General features: G+C 43.4%; 2 protein-coding genes across 2 annotated transcripts in view; one reads left to right on the top strand and one right to left on the bottom strand.

The window, feature by feature from the left end:
- Positions 1-3210, bottom strand: part of lcp2a (lymphocyte cytosolic protein 2a) — a 21110-nt gene extending 17900 nt beyond the window's left edge. The window contains exons 1-3 of the mRNA XM_079507947.1: positions 3077-3210; positions 578-640; positions 351-397 (exon numbers count right to left, since the gene is read on the bottom strand). Coding sequence (XP_079364073.1) covers positions 351-397; positions 578-640; positions 3077-3151 — 185 coding nt within the window. The 5' untranslated portion in view covers positions 3152-3210. The remainder of the gene's footprint in view (positions 1-350; positions 398-577; positions 641-3076) is intronic.
- A 2581-nt stretch (positions 3211-5791) lies between these two features.
- Positions 5792-12500, top strand: part of LOC306928027 (cilia- and flagella-associated protein 70-like) — a gene marked incomplete at both ends in the record, with an annotated part of 35385 nt that continues 28676 nt past the window's right edge. Inside the window, 4 exons of the mRNA XM_079507946.1 lie at positions 5792-5815; positions 6051-6123; positions 10023-10121; positions 12137-12216. Of these exons, the coding sequence (XP_079364072.1) occupies positions 5792-5815; positions 6051-6123; positions 10023-10121; positions 12137-12216 (276 nt within the window). The remainder of the gene's footprint in view (positions 5816-6050; positions 6124-10022; positions 10122-12136; positions 12217-12500) is intronic.

Raw genomic sequence — 12500 nt, 5'->3', positions numbered from 1 at the left:
CTCTCTCTGTATCTCTCTGTATCTCTCTCTAACTCTCTCTATGTCTCTATCTCCCTCTCTCTCTCTCTCTCTCTCTCTCTCTCTCTGTATCTCTCTCTATCTCTCTCTATGTCTCTCTCTCTCTCTCTCTGTATCTCTCTCTCTCTCTCTCTCTCTCACTCTCTCTCTCTCTCTCTCTCTCTCTCTCTCTGTAGTTCTCTCTCTATGTCTCTCTCTCCCTCTCTCTCTCTCTCTCTCTGTATCTCTCTCTGTATGTCTCTCGTCCGTCCTCTCTCTTCACAGTATAGTGTTTGTAACGCAGGTGAGTGCAGGTCAGAGGTGAAAGGTCAGACGGAGGTCAGGTGACTTACGGAGCGTGGACTTTAGGGAATCTCTGCAGGTCGTTGTCACTCATGGTCTAAACACAACCACAAATGTCACAGTTAAAGCTTGTGTGCGTGCGTGCGTGCGTGCGTGCGTGCGTGCATAATATGTCTGTTCATGAATGTTCAAATGATCCAGTACAATGACTCTTAAAGCTGACAGCATCAATACATCAGATACTAATAGTTATAACTATACTTATTATTCTACTCACCAGGAATCGGGATCCACTCATCATGTTCTTCAACACGATATTGTCACTACCTGGCAAGTCCATCTGAAGACAGACAGACAGACAGACAGACAGTCAAAGTCGTACGATTTTGTCACACACGTTACCGCAGTTAAATTTGTTCTCCGCATTTGACCCATCTCATTTGACCCATCTCATTTGACCCATCTCTGGAGCGGTGAGCTGCAGCCGTGCCACGCTCGGGAATCATTTGATCAATCCAACCCATTGATGCTGAGTGCCAAGCAGGGAGGCATTGGGTCCCATTTTTACAGTCTTTGCTATGACCTGGCTGGCCGGAGATCGAACCACCGGCCTCCCAGTTTCAGGGCGGACACACTTAACCACCAAACCTCCAGCTTTTCACCAGAGGAGAAAAACTTATTTTTTTTTAATCCAAAATGAGTTAATAGGCAGCACAGACTCTTTACATATACTAGAGCATGTCTGAAATAAGTGTCAGAGCTGAAATTGACATGTAAATATGAAATAAATGCTTAATCATGTAGCTATAGGTGTAATGTTAGAGACCACAGAAGTGAACCTTTCAATACAAGCCTGTTTTCTCAACTCCCTGTTTCTCTGCAAGACATTACTCTATAAGCCATATCTCCAAAACTGGTGGGTCAAACTGAACAACCAATATGTCAATTTGAAGCTATATGATTCCCTGCTTTCATATGACATGCTGACGCCTTTGATGTTTATAACAAACCAAACCGTTTGAAAATCGTTTGAAAATTGTGTGAAAGTTGTGGTTATTCAAAGTAATTTAAAGTAATGCAGTTTACAGGTTTTTATTCCCCCCCAAAACTCCTCCACTAAAGTCCAGACAGATTTTGTTTAGTGCAATAAAGGACATTCTCAATAGCAAACTAACACTGGCAACAAAATAAAGAAATTATAAATAAATACTTCGGCAACTAAACCCAAACAGGCTAAGAACTTTCTTCAGGCTAAACGGCCATAGCCGTCATCACAAATGTGAAGAGGTCCGAAGCACATTTGGTCACATTTGGGCACATTTGGGCAAAGTGTTTTTCGTGCAAAACTAATGCCTGGAATGGATTCAGAATCGTGAAAATTAACCCCCTAGTTTGACACGTCACATGCTACATTTTGGGGCGGGAACCCCTCTTAGTGTTTTAAACATTATGTTATAATTTATATTGAAAAATAGCAGATCTACAAGATCATAGCGTGCCACCGAGTGGCGCGCTACAAGCTTGTAGGTCTGCTATTTTTGAAAAATCGTGAAAATGTGACGCAATTGGAATATATATTTATTCAGAACGAACGTTTTGAACTCAAATATTTGCTTCTCGGGGGGGTCCCTGAAACAACACATTTTCAGATGGGGGTCGGGGACCAAATACATTTAATTTTTGGGGTCCTTGACAGGAAAAAGGTTGAGAACCACTGACATAGAAACATGAGGTTTTTCAGAAAACTGTCAGGATTTAGAAGACATTTGTAGAATCGTTCCCAGGTCAAAATGAAATTTGGAAAGAAATTGCCATATATTGGTTGTCTATAGTGTGGTATACAAAAATGGCCATAACTTCTTTTCCCGAGATGTTTCCGGCAGAGCAGAGCAGACATCTCATTCTGTGGACCTTAATGACCAAGTGAATAGAAAAAATCACACCCGTGTGAAGTGAGGGGCGCTAATATATTAAAGTCTAACTCATGTTGATTAGGTGATGTAATGGTGATTTTTTCACTTGCTGAAAATAGCCGATCTACAAGCTCACAACGCGTCGCGTTGCGACGCGTTGTGAGCTTGTAGATCTGCTATTTTCAGCATGCAGCCAAGTGTAAAATGACTTATACTTCATGGATCTCTTGTCCACTATAGTCCCTTCCTAACATTTTAGTCTAGTTTTTATTTGTTGACGAAATCGTCAGTAAATGTATAGTCTTATAGTTTTAGGATCAAGGAGATGGGTCGCACACACCAAGACTGTGGTTCAAAAAGTTTTATTTCAAACCGTATGACAAACGTTTCGGCTATCCAGCCTTCATCAGTGTCAACACTGATGAAGGCGACCCTTCTCCTTGATCCTGATATGTTGTAAATCGGGTGGCGCACCTACAGTCAGAGCGCGGTGGTCATATGAAGATTGTCTTATAGTTTTAGTCATCATAGCTCATAGTTTTCATGTATGTTTCCATTTAGTTTTCGTCAGTGAAAAAAGGTATAGTCGACGGACATTTTTAGTCTTAGTTTTAGTCGACGAAAACAACACTGGAAAGAACCAAAGATAAGCCAAAACAGACTAACAGAGTCTCCCCGCATTTCTGATGCTGATCAGGAGGTAGAGAGAGTCACAGTCTGACCCCCTAAACGGGCCCTGATGAGACTCATATAGTCAGGAGGTAGAGAGAGTCACAGTCTGGACCCCTAAACGGGCCCTGATGAGACTCATAGTCAGACAATCATAAAATAGAAATTAATGAAATTAAATAAATATACGTTACCCTCTTCAGGAAGTCGGCCAGTTGACGAGGACTCCATTCAAGGACCTCAGTCTTGGAGGGCAGTTCAAGACTCATTTTGCCCCCCTCTCCTCTCCTCTCCTCTCCTCTCCTCTCCTCTCCTCTCCTCTCCTCTCCTCTCCTCTCCTCTCCTCTCCTCTCCTCTCCTCTCCTGTCCTGTCCTGTCCTCTCCTCTCCTCTCCTCTCCTCTCCTCTCCTCTCCTCTCCTCTCCTCTCCAATTCAGTTCAATTCAGAACAGTTCTCGTCTTCAGACAGCCATGTGTGTCACTTGGTGGTGACAAAATGGCAGACGGCAGCATGCAGGGTTGAAAGCAGGACGGTTTGGTAGCCGTGTGGAGTCAAGGCGACTGACAGTTGAAACTAAAGTACACACGTTTAGAGTAAAGTAGACAGTACTGTGTCTATGCTGTACAGTACTGTGACGTATGTCTACAAACACATGATGTAACAACCAGGAAACTACCTACGTATAAGTGTGGGTGTCATGGTGCCATCGCCCCTCGAGAAGAAAATGGCGTCTCTCTCTCTCTCTCTCTCTGTCTCTTTCTCTCTGTCTCTTTCTTTCTCTCTCTCAGTGTGTTTCCTTCTCAGTCTATAGTTCTCTTTGCTATACTCTGTCTCTCTCTCTCTCTCTCTCTCTGTGTGCGTGTGTGTGTGTGTGTGTGTGTGTGTGTGTGTTGTAGAGGAAGTGTAGGTTGACAGAGAGAGAAGTCAAGAACATGAGTGATATAAAGGAAGTCCCCCCACCACCCCTCCCCCCCCCTCGCTGTTCCACCGCAAAAGGTTTCACAGGCTTTTTAACATGTCACAATGTCACGCTCTGTCTGTCTGTCTGTCTGTCTGTCTGTCTGTCTCGCAGGCGTTCGTTTTGTTTTATTCGTTTTTCTTGCTCAAGGACACCTCGAAATTTAGCCAGGCTGGGAATCGAACCACACACACACACACACACACACACACACACACACACACACACACACACACACACACACACACACACACACACACACACACACACACACACACACACACACACACACACACACACACACACACACACACACACACACACACACACACACACACACACACACACACACACACACACACACACTTCCTGTTGTATTTCCTGTTAATAGCAGAATGAGGAACTTAAAAAGACAAATCACAATCAACCAAATGACGTGTGTGTGTGTGTGTGTGTGTGTGTGTGTGTGTGTGTGTGTGTGTGTGTGTGTGTGTGTGTGTGTGTGTGTCTACACAACTACACAACTATGTTGACACAATACCAATGTCACAATACAATGCAACAGTTACTTCACAATGACTGATATCAATCTAAGTGCTACAACTGAACACACATGCACACGCACGCACACTCACTGGCACACACGCACACGCACACGCACACACACACACACACACACACACACACACACACACACACACACACACACACACACACACACACAAGGCCTATAGTCGAACATGACATCAAGGCATTTAATAGCAACTTTTAAGTAATGCGTTTCTAAACGCCGCCCCACGTGTCCCACACAAGCGACACTTCTTTTGACACTAATTACCCCGTGGACCCCCATTTGAAAATACATGCCAGGGACCCCCATAAGAGAAGATTTTATACTCATATGCTCATAGGGCCCCCGGTTTGACCTGAATAGAGTATGCACATGCATGATTTTCCCATCAGGACACGCCCCCCTCATCTAGACTGAGTAGCAAAACATTGAGCAGCATGGAGTGTTGGAGTTTGGAAGCGCTCGTTGGAAATGGGTTATTGAAAACAAGCACTTTCAAACTCTGACACTTAGAAACATAATCAAATGCAGGGCATTTCTTGACAGAAAGTAGCTCATAACATTTATATGGTGGACTTTGATTTGATTATAACTGGGGGTATTTCTAAGGTGATTATCACATACTGGGGGTATTTCTAAGGTGCTGATTACGAACATTCTCTTTATTATCGGGGGATAACATCCGAAACAGGTGGATTTAATCACCCAAAACTCAGGCATACATACAGGACAGGAAACAGCTAACACCATAACAACAACTATACTCTAGCAGGGAACAAGGAAACTGAGGGTTTAAGTAGGCAGGGATAACCAGACACAGGTGGTAATCAACACAGGGATTGGCTGGGACACTAACAGGACACAGCTGATTGGCTGGGAGACTAACAGGACACAGGTGGAGAACACTAGTAATTACAGGTAGGGTGAGACAAGTTAGGTAACACGCTGGGTACAAGGACAACAGGAAACACTTCAAAATAAAGGTACACAATAACACATCACCACAGTTCATCATGACAAAATAGAAGTGTATATTTGTACGTTTCTAAATGTTTTGATGAATTGAACAAGGTGGACCCTCTTGTAAACAAGTGTAGGCTAATGCTTTATTGGGTCGTCCACTCACAGTTAACAGTTTTTGTATTGAGAAATGTAGGCTACTGTAATTCTGCTGTTAATAAATACTTAAAATCAATCAATCAATCAATCAATCAAAAACCGCATACTCTACATCCCACACCCCGAAAGGACAGGGCGGTGATTGGCTGCCTTGTTGCCAGGGGAAAATAATATAGTTCACTCAGTCAAGACAAGAGTTTCAAATTTGACGTAATTTAATGAACCAACAACATAAAATATATATTTATTTATGAATGTGACATGTCTCTGTTACAGTGTGACGAGGTCAGTAGTGCAACTATTAACATGTAAACACAAAAGAAAAAGAAACAATTAAGCCGTTGCCCCTAACAACCAAAGCAGCCAATGAATGACAGCCATGCTCTAGCTATTCTCCAGCTACATTTCCGGGGTAGGCAGTGGGTTGTCATGGGAACGGGACGCACATGCTGTCATTGTTTGGACGCAAACAGCAGCAGCTGAGCTAGCGACGCTTAGCATAGAGAGGACCAAAGCTTAGCATAGAGTTAACTATGGAGCCAACAGAGCAGAGTGTCGAGGTGAAAATCACCATTATACGAGCAAACAACCTGGTATGTTTACACTCTCTCTCTCCCTCTCTCTCTCTCTCTCTGTGTGTGTGCGCGCATGTGTGTGCGCGCGCGTGTGTGTGTGTGTGCACTGCGTGCGTGCGTCCATTTCCATTTGTACACTCTCAGAGTTCAATTAACATTTATTTGACAACATAAATTGGGGTGCGACTCCCAGAGATAGGAATACCATTACATGGGGGTCCGTATATAGACTAATGCATGTCAAACTGGGGGTTAGGCTATAGAGCCTAAACATCTTCTCTTATGGGGGTCCCTGCCTCCTGGCACATGTTTTCAAATGGGGGTCCGCGGGATGATTAGTGTCAATTTGGGGGTCCTTGACATGAAAAAGTTTGGGAACCATTGCTATAGTGTTCAGTTTCATCCATCCATCCATCCATCTTCAACCGCTTATCCGTAGTCGGGTCGCGGGGACAACAGCTCCACCAGAGTGCTCCAGACTTCCCTCTCCAGAGCAACATTAGTGACTTCCTCCTGGGGGATTCCGAGATGTTCCAAGGCCAGTGAGTCGATGTGTTTCCTCCAACTGCGCCTTGGTCTGCCCCGGGGTCTCCTCCCAGTGGGACGTGATCCTTGGTCTGCCCCGGGGGTCTCCTCCCAGTGGGGCGTGCATCGAGGACCTCCCTAGGGAGACGCCCGAGAGGCATCCTAACCAGATGCCCGAACCACCTCAGCTGACTCCTTTCCAGGCGAAGGTTCAGTTTCAATGTACAGATATTGTACTGTCAGATGGATGATGGTTCTTGGTTTACTGATGACCAATTCTTCAGTTTGATTTTGATGTATTACCTTGTGTTGTTCTTGCTTAAATCGCTCTGGATTACTGTAAGAGCGTCTGCTAGATGCCAACATTGTAAATTGTGTGTGTTTTAAGTAGGCCTATATACGACTTAAATGATGAAGTGGTTGAAGATGGATGGTGTAATTTATTTTTTATTTATTTTAATCACACCCGTGTGAAGTGAGGGGCGCTCTTGTCATCATACATCATCACATGCCGGCCAATCACAATTTTCCGTCCTCACGTTTTGAGGGGCGCCATGCAGCCCCTCCTATACACAGGTTTAATGTTTGTCTTTAGTTCAAGGTTTGTTTAATAAACGCCATTGACAATAAATAAAAAATAAATGTACGTCATAATGTGCCTCATTACGTCATAGTGTCTCTTTATCGTTAACGGTGTTTAATGTTTGTGTTTGCACCGTTTGTTTTACATCACCATTATTTACATCACCCAATCAACATGAGTTAGACATTAATATATTAGCGCCCCTCACTTCACACGGGTGTGATCGTTATCCTCAATACAGTGTACATTGCTCAGCCGATCTATGACGGGGTACACACAAACAGACAAAGCTGCACATGGGCATAGGAGGGGCCCCTCAAAAACAAGCGTCATCGTCAAAACTTTAAAAAAAACACATACACACACACACACACTAAAAAAATAACTTAACTTTAAAAAAAAATCTAAAAAAAACCTTTAACAAGTACGTAGTTTATTCTAATTGTTGTTATTGCAATTTACGAGCTGCGTTCGCTCGTTGTTATTCTGCTCTAACAGAGGAGCGGCAAGGCGGACGCGTTGCAGAGCTTCGTCCGCGTGGAGTTTAACGACGCCGTGCTGGGAGACTCCCCCAGGAGACAGCCGGACGTGCTGCCCACGCTGTCGCCCCCTGGTGGCGCTGGAGGGCAGCCTCTGCTGCCCCCTGGTGGCACTGGAGGGCAGCCTCCGCTGCCCCCTGGTGGCGCTGGAGGGCAGCCTCTGCTGCCCCCTGGTGGCGCTGGAGGGCAGCCGCTGCAGGTGGAGTACGACTTTAGCTGCACGTTGAACTTCTCTGTCGACGCCCAGAGCGTCGACCTCCTGGCGCACAAACCTCTCGTTGGTAAGAGACTTTACACACCTAGGTGTTCCCAAACCTCTCGTTGGTAAGAGACTTTACACACCTAGGTGTTCCCAAACCTCTCGTTGGTAAAAGACTTTACACACCTAGGTGTTCCCAAACCTCTTGTTGGTAAAAGACTTTACACACCTAGGTGTTCCCAAACCTCTCGTTGGTAAGAGACTTTACACGCCTAGGTGTTCCCAAACCTCTCGTTGGTAAGAGACTTTACACACCTAGGTGTTCCCAAACCTCTCGTTGGTAAGAGACTTTACACACCTAGGTGTTCACAAACCTCTCGTTGGTAAGAGACTTTACACACCTAGGTGTTCACAAACCTCTCGTTGGTAAGAGACTTTACACACCTAGGTGTTCCCAAACCTCTCGTTGGTAAGAGACTTTACACGCCTAGGTGTTCCCAAACCTCTCGTTGGTAAGAGACTTTACACACCTAGGTGTTCCCAAACCTCTCGTTGGTAAGAGACTTTACACACCTAGGTGTTCCCAAACCTCTCGTTGGTAAAAGACTTTACACACCTAGGTGTTCCCAAACCTCTCGTTGGTAAAAGACTTTACACGCCTAGGTGTTCCCAAACCTCTCGTTGGTAAAAGACTTTACACACCTAGGTGTTCCCAAACCTCTTGTTGGTAAAAGACTTTACACACCTAGGTGTTCCCAAACCTCTCGTTGGTAAGAGACTTTACACGCCTAGGTGTTCCCAAACCTCTCGTTGGTAAGAGACTTTACACACCTAGGTGTTCCCAAACCTCTCGTTGGTAAGAGACTTTACACACCTAGGTGTTCCCAAACCTCTCGTTGGTAAGAGACTTTACACACCTAGGTGTTCCCAAACCTCTCGTTGGTAAGAGACTTTACACACCTAGGTGTTCCCAAACCTCTCGTTGGTAAGAGACTTTACACACCTAGCTGTTCACAAACCTCTAGTTGGTAAGAGACTTTACACACCTAGGTGTTCCCAAACCTCTCGTTGGTAAGAGACTTTACACGCCTAGGTGTTCCCAAACCTCTCGTTGGTAAGAGACTTTACACACCTAGGTGTTCCCAAACCTCTCGTTGGTAAGAGACTTTACACACCTAGGTGTTCACAAACCTCTCGTTGGTAAGAGACTTTACACACCTAGGTGTTCACAAACCTCTCGTTGGTAAGAGACTTTACACACCTAGGTGTTCCCAAACCTCTCGTTGGTAAGAGACTTTACACGCCTAGGTGTTCCCAAACCTCTTGTTGGTAAAAGACTTTACACGCCCAGCTGTTCCCTCCAACTCATTTTGCTATAGTCTGGGGATGGCTCAGGGTATAAGACAGGGTTACGCAATTACAAAAATGCGACTGGTATTCTGGGCGGGAACCCCGATAGGCCTATCTCACAGCCCGTTTTTCACGCCCACTTCCGGTAAATAGTGGTGACTTTAACATGAGCATTTACACGTTTTTTTCTCTGGAGAATCTAAGTACATTTTCTAATGTAAAAATGTGACAGACCAATATTATTATGAAGCAAACAATATGGTAAATCAGCTCGAACAGATAGAACAAACCTTACCTTGAGAAAACAAAAGTTGTAGACTTCTTAAATTACCTCTGTTAACATGAAGCGTCTATGGAGTGACGTCACGCTATCACCACTAACCCCGAAAGGGGGCGTATTAAGGGGGGCGGGGAAATTCTGTGAGATAGGCTTATTGGTGTTTTAAAGCATTATGTTTATACTTTAGCTATTGAAAAATAGCAGATCTACAAGCTCATAGTGCTGCTTGTAGATCTGCTATTTTTTGAAAAATCTTGAAAATGTGGCGCAAATCTTTTATATTCTTTCAGAGCGAATGTGGGGGGACAACATATTTTCAGATGGGGGCCAATTAAAATAAAATGCGCCTACACCTGTGTGTGTGTGTGTGTGTGTGTGTGTGTGTGTGCGTGTGCGTGTGCGTGTGCACGTGCGTGTGCGCGTGCGTGCGTTGGGTTTCAGTGACAGTGATGGAATATCTTCCTAAAGAGAAGAAACAGAAGAAGGAGAAGATTACATCACTGGGACAGTCTACAGTGGACCTGCTGCCTCTGCTCTATGGTAGCGCACACACACACACACACGCACACACGCACGCACGCACGCACGCACACGCACACAACCACTCGCACACACATACACGTCACTGGTGGACGGGTTTCTGAACTGCCCACAGCCCTCCCATGAGACACAGTGTCAGGGTTGACATCACGACTTCCTAGTCGTTACGTCACTCCCTCCTTTTATAAGGCAACTTGCCAGCAATTATCCTTTGACGGATTTCAAATCACTTTTGAGTTATTAAGAATATAAATCTAACTTTAAACTTAAGCTTAAGCTTCCATCTCTAAACCCGGAATCCCATCTATTCGGCAGCCTCTAGACAAGACGTTTCATCTAGTCAGCACTTCCGCGCTTGTGACCGCGGAACTTCTTCAACCCCTTACAGTTAAATCCGTCCACTTTTGGTCGCAGCGGTTGTAGCATGTCTTCAGGCTCCATTAACCCCGATGGAGGCTCTACAGACCGAGTAGAAAATAATAGTGCTATAGTTTCATGAACATTAGTGAGGAGTGAGGACCAATTATATGAAAAGTGGTGAAGTTGTCTTTTCAGAGTTTAAGTAAAACATGTTAGTAGGTTTTCCACCACTGAGCCGTAGAGAACAGACGGGTAGATTCTACTATCAAAGAGTTAAACTATGTTCACTGGTATGTTAAGGAAAGGAATTCTTGGTTAAGTTTTAGTTTGGGTAGAGAGTCTAAAACCTATTTATATGTTGGTAGGTCATTCTATATAGTTTTAGTTTGGGTAGAGAGTCTAAAACCTATTCATATGTTGTTAGGTCATTCTATATAGTTTTAGTTTGGGTAGAGAGTCTAAAACCTATTTATATGTTGGTAGGTCATTCTATATAGTTTTAGTTTGGGTAGAGAGTCTAAAACCTATTTATATGTTGTTAGGTCATTCTATATAGTTTTAGTTTGGGTAGAGAGTCTAAAACCTATTTATATGTTGGTAGGTCATTCTATATCGTTTTAGTTTGGGTAGAGAGTCTAAAACCTATTTATATGTTGTTAGGTCATTCTATATAGTTTTAGTTTGGGTAGAGAGTCTAAAACCTATTTATATGTTGTTAGGTCATTCTATATAGTTTTAGTTTGGGTAGAGAGTCTAAAACCTATTTATATGTTGGTAGGTCATATAGTTTTAGTTTGGGTAGAGAGTCTAAAACCTATTTATATGTTGGTAGGTCATTCTATATAGTTTTAGTTTGGGTAGAGAGTCTAAAACCTATTTATATGTTGGTAGGTCATTCTATATAGTTTTAGTTTGGGTAGAGAGTCTAAAACCTGTTTATATGTTGGTAGGTCATTCTATATAGTTTTAGTTTGGGTAGAGAGTCTAAAACCTATTTATATGTTGGTAGGTCATATAGTTTTAGTTTGGGTAGAGAGTCTAAAACCTATTTATATGTTGTTAGGTCATTCTATATAGTTTTAGTTTGGGTAGAGAGTCTAAAACCTATTTATATGTTGGTAGGTCATTCTATATAGTTTTAGTTTGGGTAGAGAGTCTAAAACCTATTCATATGTTGGTAGGTCATATAGTTTTAGTTTGGGTAGAGAGTCTAAAACCTATTTATATGTTGGTAGGTCATTCTATATAGTTTTAGTTTGGGTAGAGAGTCTAAAACCTATTTATATGTTGTTAGGTCATTCTATATAGTTTTAGTTTGGGTAGAGAGTCTAAAACCTATTTATATGTTGGTAGGTCATTCTATATAGTTTTAGTTTGGGTAGAGAGTCTAAAACCTATTCATATGTTGGTAGGTCATATAGTTTTAGTTTGGGTAGAGAGTCTAAAACCTATTTATATGTTGGTAGGTCATTCTATATAGTTTTAGTTTGGGTAGAGAGTCTAAAACCTATTTATATGTTGGTAGGTCATTCTATATAGTTTTCTGGAGGCAGCATGTTTGTTTACCCATTGACTGTGTGTGTGCGCGTGCGTGCGTGTGTGCGCGTGCGTGCGTGTGTGCGCGTGCGTGCGTGCGTATATGTGTGTGTATGCAGGTCAGTCATTCAGTAGCTCGGTGGTCCTCCATCTAGTACCACCAGGCTCTCCAGGAGACGCCAACCTTCAGGAAGAACAGGTACCCTGTCTGTCCGTCTGTCTGCCTGTCCGTCCGTCCGTCCGTCCGCATCTCCAAAGCTCACTCACAGAATAGTTAGAGAAAATTAGCGAAATGTGTGGCAAATCTGCAAAAAAAATGCTTACCACTAGCTTTCTTCACAAATGTGTTCATAAATGTGTCTACTATAACATATAAATGTGTTCCAACCCAACTTCCTTGGGAAACTTTGTGACAGCTGGTGAAAGTTGGGGTACCATTATCAACCAATATTAGGCAAAATGCTACTTAAAAATGTTTTAAGT

This window comes from Electrona antarctica (assembly GCF_951216825.1).
Source record: "Electrona antarctica genome assembly, chromosome: 8".
Lineage (NCBI taxonomy): Eukaryota > Metazoa > Chordata > Actinopteri > Myctophiformes > Myctophidae > Electrona > Electrona antarctica.
Note: the sequence above shows the minus strand (reverse complement) of the source record. Positions and strands in the feature narration are given on the sequence as shown.